Below are 15,288 nucleotides of genomic sequence, written 5' to 3'. Positions count from 1 at the left end.
TGGAAGTTAGGGGCTTCTCCTTGAGGCCAGGCCTAGCGCAGTGGGGATAGCTCGGAGGAGCTGGATATATAGGTCCAAGGATATTACCTGGAAATTTTGATTCTGTCCACGATCTCTGATTTCGACCGCTTTTTCTTATCAAACATTTCATCTCCCAAGGTGACGTAAATCTGCTCCCTATTTCGAATGAGGCGATAGCCAGGTGACACATTTATTACTTCCTGGGCATCAAGGTGGAAGGTGAGATAATCTTGTGGACTTGGAGTGCTGAGATTCCTCTAAATCTTTCACTAGAGTGCTACTCACATCTTAAATAAAAGCCGGGTAGGATTCCAGAGCCCCCGTCTCTCCTGCGCCCTCCCCCAGATACCACTCACCCTCATACCTCCAGCTCAGATGTCTCCCTGAGATCCAGTTGCAAGACTCAAGTGGTTCATGGATGTCCCCAAAGATCCCTCAAGCTCAACATGTGCAAAACTTAACTGCTGACGCCCCATTAGGCACTCTGCCCCAAGCCCTGTACCTCATCTGCGTTCTCCACGTGGCCAGAGGCCGGGAGGAGGTCAGGTGCCATGGAAATTGCTCAGTTTTTGGAACGAGACAGGCCTGTGTTCAAGTCCTGGCTCTGCCCCCAAACACAGTTATTCAATGTCTGTGTGCCTCAGTTTCCGCATCAGGAAAGGAGGATAATAACTCTTCCTCTGAGGACTTTTGTGAGGAAAACCAAAATAACACGAGAAAATGTCTAGCACAGTCATGAAAACAAACAAACATACCTATTTTAGTCAGCTCTTCCTCTGTTCCCCACTAGATCAAAGTCAGGAATCTGGCAGGGTTCCCAGCTGGCGGGGACCAGGATGAGACCGTACCTTCTTGGGCTGTGCAGGACAGCCCTAGGCCCCACCAGCCCTGTCACCGTTATCTCTTAAATGTACCCCAGCCTCCTCTTCTCCTCTCCTCTCTCCATACTCCTGTCCCTGCCAGAGCCCGAGGCCCCCTTCACCGTTCTCTTTGGCTTGGGCCATACCTCCCCAGCTGGCCTCTCCGCCTGCATTCTGGCTTCCCAAAAGTTCATCATCCTCTCCATCTGGAGGGCAATTACATTTTTGTTTGTTTATTATTTTTTCCTGACTATTAAGGAACTGCATGATTTTTGTTTAAGGGGGGAAAAAAAAGAAAATAGATAAAAGCAGAAAGTAGTGAAAAGCATCAATAATATCCCATCAAATAATGTTTGTTTCTAGAAGGTAAATCTTACCTGGTGCTGGGCCTGCGTCAGACCTGTGAAGGCTCCCAGACACCAGAAGGATTAGGCCCAAACTCTTCGGCAGCTATCGAGATCCTTCTGGGTTTAGTCCCCATCTCTTTCTCCAGCAGGGTCCTGGCCCTGCTCCCCTTGAGCGCCCTGATGCCCCTCCCCGCCACATGTGTGGGCTCCCAAGTGTGGCAGCAGGATTCTGACATGTGGGCATGAGCTGGACCCTCGCCTGGACCTGGTTGCCCCAGCACACTCTCCTTGCCCTACACAAGGCAGTAGAGCGTGGCAATTAGACGCCCTCTCTCGTGTCTGGCTGACCTGAGTTCCAGCTTTTCTGCCACTTACCAGCTACGTTATATGCAGTAATTATAGCCCCTCCTCAGAGGATCATTGCAAAGATTCAATGAGGTAGGTACGTGTAAAAGGCCTATGCCCTCACACAGCAGGCACTCAATAAATGTTAGTCCCACGGTCCTCTTGCTGTTTTTACTCACATTAGGTAATGTGTCGCTCTCCTCTTGTTTTCCTAAATCGACTGTCACTCTGCAAGAGAAAGGCGTGCTCAGAAAGCACCCAGGGAGCAAGGAAACGGTCGAAGCTTAGAAGCTACACCCTGATCCCACCCATCTGTAAAAAGTGACATTACCAGGATGATCTCTGAGGCCCCTTTCAGCTCTCAAAGTGTTCTACTCAGGGACTAGGGAATGTTCAACGGTCCAGGGATCATTGGCATACAGATTGTGATCAAAAGGCAGGTAGTAAAAAAGTGGGGAATTGACTAATCACGCCTATTAGAACCACTCCTAAAATAAGAGCCGGCAGACTTGGCGTGAGAATCCAAAGGGCTCCCATGGTGCATAATCTCAAATGCACCCATGAGGGACATTTACATTGTCTTCACAAAAGCCTTTCTTATTTGCACCAGAAATTGGTGATATGGGACCTGAAACAGTCAGTGAAGTGAATTCAGGATAAGCAAATGGTTACTATTCTGAGATCCGGTGTTAATCCTGGTCATAATTAGTTGTTGTTTTCAGGTGCAGAAACATGAACATATCAGGTGTCCACATATCAAGAGTAGCTGTAAGGGAGCTCACCTGGAAGGTTGAAAGATTGGAATACGAGTAACAAGCTTCCGACATGCTGACAAGAATAGTTAGGCTTAGGTATATGAAGCCAGGGCCTCTTCCCTCTGCCTCAACACACACACACACACACACACACACACACACACACACACACACACCCCACCCCGCCCCCACCCTCTACCCCTCCTTCAGGCAACTGCTTTAGGAGTTCCATTTTCCCCATGCTCAAACACAGTATCTTTAAGGGCGTGGAGTGGTTACCAGGATGAGATTCTTCCCAAGTCTGCTGGGTGTGGGGTGTAGGGTTGGGAGGATTTTTCCTGGTGGAGGCAGTTCCACCTGGGTTAATAAAGTCTGGTTTTGATCCTATATCTCCCACCCCGAAAAGGGGCCTCCAGAGAAGCATTGAAAACTCTCTTGAGAAAACCAGCCCAAGGATTTGTCAACTCCAGATACGACCACCAACCTTTTATTTTAACTGGCAAATACATTACTCTTTGTGATAAAAAATGGGCATGAATGCACAATATACACTAATAATACAATGGGGCTGGATGCCTGGGTGGCTCAGTCAGTTAAGTGTCTGCCTTCGTCTCAGGTCATGATCCCAGGGTCCTGGGATGGAGTCCTGCAGTGGGCTCCCTGCTCAGCGGGAAGTCTGCTTCTCCCTCTCCCTCTGCCGTTCCCCCTGCTTTTGCTCTCTCTCTCTCACTGACAAAAAAAAAAAAAAATCTAAATTAAAAAAAGATAATACAATGGGACTTACATGTATTTAAAAGATTTAAATTTAAAGAATTTAAAAGAATTAAATTTAAAAGAATTAAAACCACTGGGGCGCCTGGGTGGCTCAGTTGGTTAAGCATCTGACTCTTGGTTTCAGCTCAGCCATGATCTTAGGGTCGTGAGATCGAGCCCTGAGTCAGGCTCCGTGCTCAGTGGGGAGTCGGCTTGGGATTCTCTCTCTCTCTCTGCCCCCACCCCCTGTCTCTCTCTAAAATAAATAAATCTTTTTTTAAAAAATTAAGTTTCAAGGGACACCTGGGTGGTTCAGTTGGTTAAGTGTCTGCCTTGGGCTCAGGTCATGATCTCGGGGTCCTGGGATTTAGTCCCACGTTGGGATCCCGGCTCAGTGGGGAGTCTGCTTCTCCCTCTCCCTCTGCCCCTCCCCCCGGCTTGTGTGCTCTCTCTCTCAAATAAATAAATCTTTTTAAAAAAGATTTAAAGCCACTTAAAATACAACTCAACTCTCAACCATATGCTCCCATCCATAAACCGGAAACTCTTTACAATGCAAATTTTTTTGCTTACTCTGAATTTAGGAAAGCCTTGGGGTGATGGTGGTGGGGGAATCACTGAGTAGCCTGGGTCTTTAAAAAGCTGACCATGGATTGAATTTATGTCTTTTTTTTGTTGTTGGTAGATCTCCTTGAGCGCAAACAGAGACCTTCCTCAACATTGCACTCACTTCAGAACTGCTCCAAGGGTCCGAGTGTGGCTTATGGGCACTTATTTTGTTGGGTTTGTATTTCACTGTCTGAAAAGTAAAAGGCGTGGTCGGTCCAGAATGACTCTTCCTTGACTCTTGCTTTTCCTTGTCAACCTACTCAGATTACTCCGATTACACTAACCAAATTTTGAGACTTTATTGATGCCAGTCAAAGGGCTTCACGTTTTCTCATTTAATGAATTCAATGAGTGGTTAATGTATGCAAACCACAGTGCTCCATACCAAGAGAAATGGAATGTGATACTTCTTATTTAAGAAGAGAAAAAAAAGGGGGGGGGGGCACATAAATACTGAAAATAGAAGAAGAAAAAGTTGCAGATAAAATTGCAGATAAAGCATTTGCCAACTGTGTCTCCCAGGAATTGAGAGCAGTCTGCCTACTGCCATTTTTCAAGGTGACTGATATATTAAAAAAAAAAAAAAAAATTGCCGAAACAAGGTTATGACAATTGTGTTACAGTTCACATGTAAGAATTAAAACTTTTGAAATACAAAAAGTACATTGTATGTTTGCAAGAAAATTATAGGATTGGCAGAAAGGATGTAATTCATAGAGATGTGTGTTTGAGGCTGGAGGCCCAAGTTAAAAGTTGACCGGTGAACAGATTCTTCATGTTCCCATTTGTAGGTCATGTCAACATCTACCTGAGCCCCTTCCTGAGAGTGAGGCCCTCCTGGTCCCCCCCTGCTCCATTTCCCAGCCTCACTCAGTGCTGACTCCGCAGGACTTGGAGACTGGCTGATGTGGAGCTCCAGCAGGGTCTCACTGGAAAGTTATAAATACAGTGACCAGGTCTTTGAATTTTAAAAGTACCCACAAAGTGTCCCTCACCATATTGCAAAGCAGGACTAGGACAGTGTTAGCAGGGGCTAATTGGTGGGCAGGGTGGATATGAGTGAGGTCGCTCCCAACAAGAGGCACTGGGAGACTGAGGCCTAGAGTTTGACTATGAATAGGGGTCAGATAAGGCCGTCGGGGGCGATCATGCCAGGAGTGCTAGCTAGCACACAGAAGACAGGCACTAGGAACCAGCTCACCTACACGGCCATTCAGTTGATCCCTTGCTATGAATGGGTCCCCCTCTAATCAGACTTTATCACCTCCACCATTGAAACAATCCTCTTCACTGTCGCCAGTGAACTTCAGGCCATTCAATCCAATAGTTCATCTCAGCCTTCATCTTAATTACTTATCAGCAGTATCTGACACAGATGATTAGACCCTCCTTCTTGGAACATTTTTGTCATTTTGCTTCCAGGACACCAGGTAGATGATTCTTCATCTACCTCACTGACCACTCCTTGTCAGTCTTCTTTTTGGGGTCTCTCCAACCTCTCAACACTGGAGTGCTCTGGGTCTCTGTTCTCCCACCTCTTCCTACTTCTGGCTCCACTCCCTGCCTTGGAGATCTTATCTGGGCCCAGGGCTCTAGGTATCCCATATATGCTGATGACTGTCAAATGTGTATCTGCAGCCCAGACCTCTCTCCCAGACCCACATATCCAACTGCTTACTTGACATTGCCACTTGGATAGTACGAGGCATCTGGAACTTTCTATGCTCAAACCCCTACAAATGTGCACCTCCCGCAGTCTTCCCCAGTTGCAGAAAATGGCAACTCCATCCTTCCTGTTGCTCAGCTCCAAATCTTGAAGTCATCCTTGACTCCTCCTTTTGCTTTTTTCTCGTACTTAACACCCATCCCATTAGCAGATCCTACCGGTTTCTACCTTCAGAATATATCTCAAAGGCAACCACTTCTCCCCACCTGTGCTGTTTCCCCACCAGGTCTAAGCACCATCTTCTCTTGCTTGGGTCCCTAGAATTACATCCAGATAAGATGTAATTGGCCTCCCTGCTTCTACCCTTGGTCACTGTAGTCCATTCTCGACATAGTAGCCAGAACAGTCCTTTCAACATGCAAGTTGGATCATGTCACTCTTCTCAGAATCCTCTGATGTTTTCCCATCTATGATGGGCTGAAAATTTGTGTCCACCAAAATTTCATATGTTGCAACCCTAACCCCCAATACCTTCGAATGTGACAGTATTGAAAACAAGGCCTTTAGAAGGGGATTAAGTTAAATGAGGCCCTTAGGGTGGGCACTAATACAACCTTACTGGTGTCCTTGTAAGAGAGTCAGGACACACAGAGAGACACCAGGGATGTGCACCCGCAAAGAAAAGACCATATGAAGAGGCAGCAAGTAGGTGGCCATCTATAAGCCAAGGAGAGAGTCCCGAGAGGAAACCAACCCTGTGGGCACGTTGGTCTTTGACTTCCAGCCTCTAGAACTGTGAGAAAATAAATTTCTGTTGCGTAAGCCACACAGTCTGTGTTTTTCGTGTGCTTGCTTGTTTGTTTGTTTTGGTATGGCAGGCCTAGCAGCGAATACACTGTCCCTTTGGAAGTAAAAGCCAGAGTCCTTACACTGTCCACCAAACTTTACTGTATGAGTTTCCTATTGCTGCTGCAAAAAATTACTACAAGCTCAGTGGCTTAAAACAAAACTAACTCATTACCTTACAGTTCTAGAGGCCAAAGTCTGAAATGGGTCTCACTGGGCTAAAAATCAAGGTGTTGACAAGCTTATAATCCTCCCAGAGCCTCCACAGGAAAATTTGTTTCCTTGCCTTTTCCAGCTCCTAGAAGCTTCCTGTGTTCCTAGTGGCCTTTTTTTCTCCATCAAAGCCAACGACCACATCACATCTCCTCTTTCAGGCATAAGGACCTTTGTGATGACATTGGGCCCACCCAGATAATCCAGGGTGATCTGTCCATCTCAAAGTCAGCTGATTAGCAAACATCATTCCATCTGCAACCTTAATTCCCCCTTGATGAGTAACAGAACATAATGGCAGTTTCCGGGGATTAAGATGTGGATGTCTTTGGGGGGCCATTATTCTGCCACCCACGTTCATCCTTTCTGTTGCTTCTCTGACCTCATTCCCCACCACTGTCTCCTTACACCCTCCACTCCTGCCACATGGGCCTCTATGCTTTCCTGGAAAAGACCAAATGTGCCAGACGGGTTGCCACTCAGGGCCTTTGTACCTGCTGTTCCCCCTGCCAGGAGTGCTAGCCCCAGATATCAGCAGGCTTCTGCTGTCCCTTTTACACAAGGGTTGCCCTGAGCTCCCTATATAAAATCACAACCCCACCCTCAGCATCCCCACCTCCCTTTGCCTGTGTTATTTCCTACCTAGCCCTTGATGCATTGGGTGTATGAACTTGTGTAAATCTATTCTCCCCACTAGAATGTAAGCTCTAGGAGCAGAGACTCTGCTGTGTTCACTGTTGTTTCCTTGCACCTGAAATAATGCCCAGAAAATAATAGGGCTCAATAAATATTTTCCAAATAAATAAAGACATTGAATACAAAGATTCATGCAAAGGCCTAAAACTAAGTTATACTTCTAAGTTTACAAAATATGGATAAAAATTTAATTGTTGAGTAAAAACAGATCTGCAATCTACAGAAAACAATAGATGTAGAAAAGTAACCAGTAAAAGTGAGTCACCACCATAAATGCCAGGGAGGCTCCCCAAGGCTCTTTGCCTATGATGTGCATCACATATTGTTTCCTTTTAGGGCAGGAAATAGCGGCTCTCAAGGGCACCCTAACTGAGAGCTCATTTCTTGAGATTTGGAAAGCTGTGGGTGCAGAGGGTCACACAATTTACATGTAGGATCTGAGGTGTGGGGGAAATCATAGCGGATTCTGGTAATTCCTGCCCCCATGGATGTAAAAATACTCACTTTGGGGCAACAACAGGTTTTGTTGTTGGTTGAACACAACTTTGTTTTTTTGCAGCTGGAGGAAGAGGAGTTAGCCTGAAAGTGAAAAATAAATAATGGAAGGGAGAAAATTAGAAATTCAGAAACCCCTTTTAGCACCCCCAGATTAGGTACATGGCCATGATGACCCAAAATTGGACTACATGCTCCAACTGCTGAAATCTTTAAAGTCAGGAAGGTCTTGGGGAGTCTCTAGCAGAAGGAGGTTTACTTGAGGAGATTCACTTCCCAGGGGACCCGGGGTTGGCAGCATAGCTTGACCCCCAGCTCCCAAAGCTCTTCGTCCCCCATGGGGGGCTCTGGGGCCCTTTGGTTGGAAGTCGCCCTTTCCCTGCTGCACTCACTCTGAGATTTCCTCATTTAAAATGACACCGAAAAAAAATGACACTGAGCCTAAGGAGGACTGGCAAGAGTGATGTGCTGCCAACAGGTTGGCTGGAAAAGCTGTGGAAAGCTAGGATTTCTGATCTTCTTGGGATTTTGTTGCCTAGTTGACTGGAAATATTGTAAGAGAAAAAAGCCTACAAATGGAAACCTAGTCCCCAGGTCGAACTCCATCCTTATTATCCTTACTTGGGCTTCCCTATGGAGGTCTTGGTTGGTGGCCGAGGGGTCTTGATTAGCTTCCGTGGTCCCAAGTTCCAGGGGTCCCAGCAGGTGCAGTAGATGAGAGGGTTGGGGTACATGGCAGGAGGTCAGAGGTGGTCTTGGCCACTAGATCAGGAGGCTCTTGCTGAAGTTGGAAAGTAACAGCAGAGGGTTACACCATTCATAGTCAAAGCAAAAACATTTAGAAACAAATTAGGAAGGACCCAGCAAAGGCCCAAATCACAGATGGTAGATTCTGGAAGCTGTTGATCTGGTGTAAGGTCTTGATTATACAATAACATCTCACCCTTTGGTACCCCGTAGACTTGACTCTAAAGCAATTTAAATTTTGCCTCCATTGAGTGCTTACTGTGAGCCAGTTGCACAACAAATGATCGATTATTGCTATCCCAATTTTACAGGTGAAGATCCTGAGGCTCAGAATGATCACAGAGGTAGCAAGTTGCAGGGCTGGAAATAAGCACAAGTCTACTGGACTCCCAAGCTCTTGTTCCATCAGGCTACACTAGCTCTCACCGAAATGAGAAGTTCCTACAGTAGGTCTTGCACAGAATTTCCTAGAAAATTAACTCTGTTACTCAAATTACAGTACAAGTGAATGTCCTAGTTTCTCATTCCTGTTCACCTGCCCGAATTTAGATCAAAACTCTTCCTTCTTGGCTCCATGAAAACAAAACCAAAAAATCCCTATTATAAATGTCCGCACGGAAGACAACTATCAGATAAACAGGGAGGCTTGACCACACTTGTTTATCTTCTTTATTTTCCAGAACGCCACTAAAATGATAGTATAGGATTGTGAGATACTAGAAAAAAATATATATTGGTCTCTGCCCCCAGTTCCCGACACAGGAAACCCTCGTGAATCCCAAGTAATAAGAACACTAGGAGCATCGTTGTTCTAATGAGGCAACTCTGGGTGGGCTCCAGGATGGGGGCTGGTCACCAGAAAAACCAAGACATGATTAAAAAGTTAAGAGTTTTCAGCCTCAGTCCCTGCCCCCATGCTGCAAGGAGGGGAGAGGGCCTGGAAATGGAGTTAATAACTGATCATACCGTGAGGAAGTCTCCATAAAACTCCCAGAAGTATGGGGTTCGGTGAGCTTCAGGGTTGACAAACACATTCACATTGGGAGGGTGATGCACCCAGACTCCATGAGGACAGAAGCTCCCGCGCTTGGGAGCCTCCTAGACCTCACTGCTTGTACCGATTCATCTGGCTGTTCATCTGTATCCTTTATCATATCCTTTAATAAACGGGTAAATGCAAGTAACTTTTTTTCCTGAGTTCTGTGAGCTGTTCTAGGCAAATTAACTGCACCTAAGGAAGGGGTCATGGGAACCTCTGATTTATAACTGATGGGTCAGAAGCACAGATGACAACATGGATTTGCAATTGGTATCTCTGGCGGACGGGGCAGGGCATGGTGTGCAGTCTTGCGGGACTGAGTCCTTACCTGTGGGATCTGGAGCTACCTACAGGTAGAGTGTCAGAATTGAGGTAAATTATAGGACTCCCAGCTGATGTTGTAGAGAATTGCTTGGTGGGGGAAGACCCACATACATCTGGTGTCATAAGTGTTGTGAGTGTGGTAGTTGTGTGCGAGCAAAAGAGACACATAGGAGGAAGGACTGGCTTTTTTCCTAATTCAAGGATTAAAAGAGGTTTAATTTGACAAGAACAGGGAGAGTGGGAGAGGAGACAGAACTGTACAAGGGTTGTCCATGCAAGTTTGACACAATAAGTCCCCCACTCAGCACGCCATTGGAAGCTGAAGCCTACACGCCTGCAAAGTGGGTACAAACCAGAAGGGACGAATTCACGAATCAAAGGCCCCCAAGACTCGGGACTTGGACCTGGTGGATTGTTGGATAATATGGACAGGCCTCTGGCAGATCTGTTAGAGCATGTAGTAGGCCAGATGATGAGCCCTCCCTGCCAACATGTCGTGTGTCCATCCCTGGAACCTGTGCAAAAAGAGGACTTGCAGCTATGATTAAGTTGAGGATCCTGAGAAGGGAGATGATCCCAGATTATCTGTGTGGGCCTAAGGTAATCATAAACCTCCTTATAAGAGGGAGAGTCAGAATCAGAGAAGAAAATGTGATGATGGAAGAGGAGGTAAGAGTGATCAAGGAAGGGCCACGAGCCAAGGAATGTGGGCATCTTTAGAAGCTGCAAAAGGCAAGGAAATGATTCTCTGCTAAAGCCTCCAGAAGGAACCAAGTCCTGCCAACACCTTGATTTTAGCCCAGTGAGACCCATTTCAGACATGTGACTTCAGAACTGCAGGGGAATAAATTGGTGTTGTTTTAAGCCACTAAATTTGTGGTCATTTGTTACAGAGCAGTTGTAATAGGAAACAGAGCAATCAAGGTGAAATTACCAATAGAAACATAGAAACCTAAGAAAATAAAAATCGCATAATGACTCCAGGTTACAAAATATTATGGAAGAAAGTAAACATGGTTATAGTAAGGTATGCACTCATATATATTAATGTAAACACTTAATAGTGATTTAACCAAAAAGTGAATTGGGACTACATTGGCAGAGAAGGGGAGGGGAACGGAGGGAGGGCATATAAGGGCCAAATCCTCATCTACCACACCAAGAAGTCAATAGACAACGGCTCAAACTGAAAAATTAACAAATGGAGTGGGGGCAAATTATTGAGAAGTATGAAGTTAAATTCCAAAAGAAATAGCTTCAAGAGCTGAAAATAGTTGCCCCTAAGGAGCATGCTGAAGAGTAGAACTGAGAAGTGAGGGGCAGGGGGCAGAAACGCTAACTTTTCATTAATAAACTCATAACACAACTTACTTTTTAAATGATATCAGTGGATTATTTGATAGAAAATAAAAACCAATGCCCAAAAATGTTAGGAGAACCAACAGACCCACAGAGGGATTACAACGACAGCAGATTTAACTCAAATTTCTAAGTCAGTGGCTGGTTTCCAATAGTACACTGGAATAAATTTGTTTAAGAATCAACTGAAAAATGAAACAAACCTTTTTGTGTAACGTGACCAATGCTTGAGAAACCCAGTTGTATGTTTTAATGACTTTTAGAGCAAAAGGTAACCCTAACATTGAGTCCATTTTACAGATGAAGAAACAGATTCAAAATGAAGTGACTCCTGGGCTGCCTGTAAATGCTCATTTAACAACAAAAACACTGGGGCGCCTGCGTGGCTCAGATGGTTAAGCATCTGCCTTCCACTCAGGTCATGATCTCCAGGTCTTGGGATTGAGTGCCATGTCGGGCTCCCTGCTCAGTGGGGAGTCTGTTCTTCCTCTCCCTGTGCCTCTCCCCCTGCTTGTGCTCTGTCACTCTCTCAAATGAATGAATAGAATCTTTAAAAAAAAATAACAGCAAAAATACTTACAGGCTCTTGCCGTGAGGACCGTTCTAGTTGCTGCGGGATACTGCACGCTTGCACCCTGCCCTTGGGGAACTTGTGGTCAGGAGGGTAGCCATCAGAAAGGGAGTTGAGTGCGCTGTGGAGCCAGGGCAGGAGACCTGGCCTTGGGAGAAAGGCAGGATGTGCAGGTGGAGGTAGGCCTGCCGGATGGGCTGGGCCAGAGGTCTGGGCCCAGGGTGCCCCCCGGCCAAGAGACTGGGTAAACAGCACGCGCCTAAAGACCGGGCGACAGGACCCCCCACATCTAGCTGTGTTCTGTGTGCTTGGGGGCCTAGTCAGGAGATCTGAGGGAGACAGGGTCAGGGAGGCAGTTGGGGTGGGGCACCCAGGCCGAGAAGACGATGCCACAGGGGCTAGAATTCGGGTGAGAGTCTGCAAGGCGGACGTAGCAGCGGCAAGAAGGAAGCTCTGCTGCTGCTTCAGACCTGGCATCTGCTTCCTGCGAGGACAGGAGCCGATCCTGAGCTTGGGCGACTTGGCAGGAGTCCCTGGCGCAGACGGTGAGAGACCAAGGCCAGCTCCCAGCAACTCCCTTCTTTATTCTATTTCCTTTTTTTTTTTTTTTTTAAAGGTTTTATTTATTTGACAGAGAGAAAGACAGCCAGAGAGGGAACACAGGCAGGGGGAGTGGGAGAGGGAGAAGCAGGCTTCCCGCTGAGCAGGGAGCCCGATGTGGGGCTCGGTCCCAGAACCCTGGGATCATGACCTGAGCCGAAGGCAGACGCTTAACGACTGAGCCACCCAGGCGCCCCCTTTATTCTATTTCTTGCCTGACCAACCGCACTGTGTGGTTCTTGAAGGGCGGGACTCCACCAGGTCATTCTCTGTGTCCGCATGGAGCCTGGCCCAGCGACTTGTCCACAATGGGTCCTGGATAAATATTTGTGGCCTGACTGATTAACTGAGTGGCTCTCACCACAGGGACCGACTCGACAAGGAGGAAGGAGATCCACAGAGGAACTGCAAAAATGTCATCATTGTTACAATGGTATAGATAATATGAAAAATTAGAGTTAAAAAACCCAAAATGATTGGTAAATTATTGTACAGTCACTCAATGGGAGTTTTACATAGATTTTAACAGATTATTTGAAAGCCTGTGGGAACATGAAGAAATGGTTAGGAACAAAGATATAAAATGGTATATATGCAATGGATACAATTATGTAAAAGTATGTACCTATATGCACAAAAGTTAGAAAAGAATATGGTAAAAAAGGAAAATTGGGCCCAAATACCAGGATTATGGGGTTTTTTTCTTCTACAACATTCTTTTTTTTTTTTTTTTTACAACATTCTTTACTAAGATTTTCCTTGGGTTTTGGAGTCAGGTGGGCCTGACTTTGCATAATTACTACTCTACTTAATAGCTGCAGGACCTCAAGACATTTACTTTTACTTTTCTGGGTCTTGGTTTCTTCATCTGCAAAATAGGGACGTGGAAGTTCTGCCTCATTGGGAGGTCATGCACACGAGATGAGACCATGTCAGAAAAGCTCTCGGCCCACTGCCTCGTACACATTAGGTTCTCAAAAACTGGTAACTGAGTTTAGGAACATTACAAACCCTAGTGATATTTTTGTATACAGAAGCTTTTATTTCTAATATTTTGAAAGAATAGGTTTATTTGTGTGTGTGTGTGTGTGTGTGTGTGTGTGTGTGTGTGAAACTGAAATAGGCTCACTGTAAAGAAAATAATAATACAGGAAAGCCTAAGGAAGTAAAAATTATCCGAAATACTAACATGATGACCACTGGAAATATTTTGGTTAATAACTTCTAGAATTCTCTCTAGACTAAAGAAACAGATTCATATAATTTTCCATAAATGGGAAGAAACTATACATACATTCTACATATACTTTTTATCAACAATGTCATGAGCTTCTTTTAATGTTGGTAACTATAGACATATCATCATTTTTTAAACTTAAGTTTACTGTGGATAAATTTTTTAAAAGTACAAAAGTAGGGAAAACAGTATAATGAACTCACTTGTCACTCAGCTTGGACAATTAGCAATTTGTGGCTAATCTCATTCGTCTATACCCAGCCCACTCCTCTAATACCAGATTGTCTGTTTAAACAAATATTTTAAAACAAATTTAAAGCAAATCCATAATTTTAATTATATTAAGGCAAATCTATAAAACAAGTCTAAGATTTGTTTCTTTATCATAACTGTATAAATTTCTATGCTACAACCGTACCCATTATATTTTTAGCCAGTTGTGTATTCATGAACATTTGGTTGTTTCCTTTTTTTTTTCTATTGTAAACAATGCCTTGGTGTATAATCTTTTGCTTTTAAAAAGTGAAGGCCTCTCCTGCTGAACACCGATGGGGATAAATACTCAAGATATTTAACAACTAGTAAGACAAGGCTGTTGAACAATCAGAATAGACATGGGCTGTAGGGCTGGAACGGGGCCTTGCAGGACTCCACTCCTTTGTGCCGGCCATTAAACCCTTAGTTACTTAATCATAGGAGGTCTGGGGGACCAGAGGAGGACCTGGGGCAACCAAGGTGGCAAGGAGGACATTTGAGGGGCTTGGATAATCTCCCTCTCCTTCTGCCCCTCCTCCCCAATGCTCATGCGCTCTCTCTCTCAAATAAATAAATAACTCTTTTAGAAAGAATATATGTTAATTGACTGTATGTTATGGATAAGGCTTCTGGTCAACAGTGGGCCAGCAGGTCAACATTTTTGAGGAGTCTAAAGTTATACTAGGATTTTTGACTGCACAGGGGTCAATGCCCCAACCCCTGGCGTTGTTCAAGATTGTTATTCAAGGGTCAACTCTATATACAACCAGTATGGCAATATTTCAATATTTCAATGAATACATACTACCAGCTAAACATCAGCCCTCTACTTCCAGTACTCTCCCATGAGGGAACCACTGTTAACAGGCTTTTATTGAGGGTATACTTCCAGAAATGTTCTATGAATATGACTATATATAATATATATAAAATCCCTAAAAATTTTTACATAAATGAGAGTATACTTTACACACTATGCCATGTCTTGCACTTGTTATATAACAGGATATCTAGTAGATATTTCCATATCAGCATAGATAGATCTATTGCATTCACAGTGGCTTGATGTTGCATTGTATGGCTTTAAGAATATAGAGGGGTGTGTGTGTGTGTGTGTGTGTATGCATGCACACCCATGTGTGATTTAGGATTCTTTCTCCCTACTCTTTTCCTTTCCTGTATTTCTCTCTGATGATTTTACCTGAGGCTCAGTGGTAAACGTGTCACTGAATGTGTCCAGTGGTGACGCTGTCGTTACCAGTGAGCCAGCTGAGCCTTCAGAAAGGTCACAGGTTTGGACTAATAACCAGACAAAGAAAATTACATAAAACATCTTTTCCAAAGAGCTTACCTTGGACTGCTCAAAGATTTGTTTCTCTCATGTGGTTCTTTTCCAAGTCAAGAGTCTTAAAGACACCACAATTTTATAGAGAAACTGTTTCTCATCAACATAAAATCAGCATTCATTTTAGATCAAATCCAGAGGTTCCAGAACCCAAGACGTTAGTGGTCATTCCAAGTGATTGAAATGCCAAAGCAGAAAATCCACA

The 15,288-nt window shown here is 44.7% G+C and overlaps 1 protein-coding gene across 1 annotated transcript in view; it reads right to left on the bottom strand.

The window, feature by feature from the left end:
- The window catches only part of FLACC1 (flagellum associated containing coiled-coil domains 1), a 32,077-nt gene extending 16,926 nt beyond the window's left edge, over window positions 1-15,151 (bottom strand). The window contains exons 1-5 of the mRNA XM_032404663.1: window positions 15,090-15,151; window positions 8,228-8,387; window positions 7,616-7,690; window positions 1,675-1,801; window positions 88-221 (exon numbers count right to left, since the gene is read on the bottom strand). Coding sequence (XP_032260554.1) covers window positions 88-221; window positions 1,675-1,801; window positions 7,616-7,690; window positions 8,228-8,340 — 449 coding nt within the window. The 5' untranslated portion in view covers window positions 8,341-8,387; window positions 15,090-15,151. The remainder of the gene's footprint in view (window positions 1-87; window positions 222-1,674; window positions 1,802-7,615; window positions 7,691-8,227; window positions 8,388-15,089) is intronic.
- Between the last annotated feature and the right edge of the window lie 137 nt (window positions 15,152-15,288).

This window comes from Phoca vitulina, unplaced genomic scaffold (genome assembly GCF_004348235.1).
Source record: "Phoca vitulina isolate PV1807 unplaced genomic scaffold, GSC_HSeal_1.0 scaffold1, whole genome shotgun sequence".
NCBI lineage: Eukaryota > Metazoa > Chordata > Mammalia > Carnivora > Phocidae > Phoca > Phoca vitulina.
Note: the sequence above shows the minus strand (reverse complement) of the source record. Positions and strands in the feature narration are given on the sequence as shown.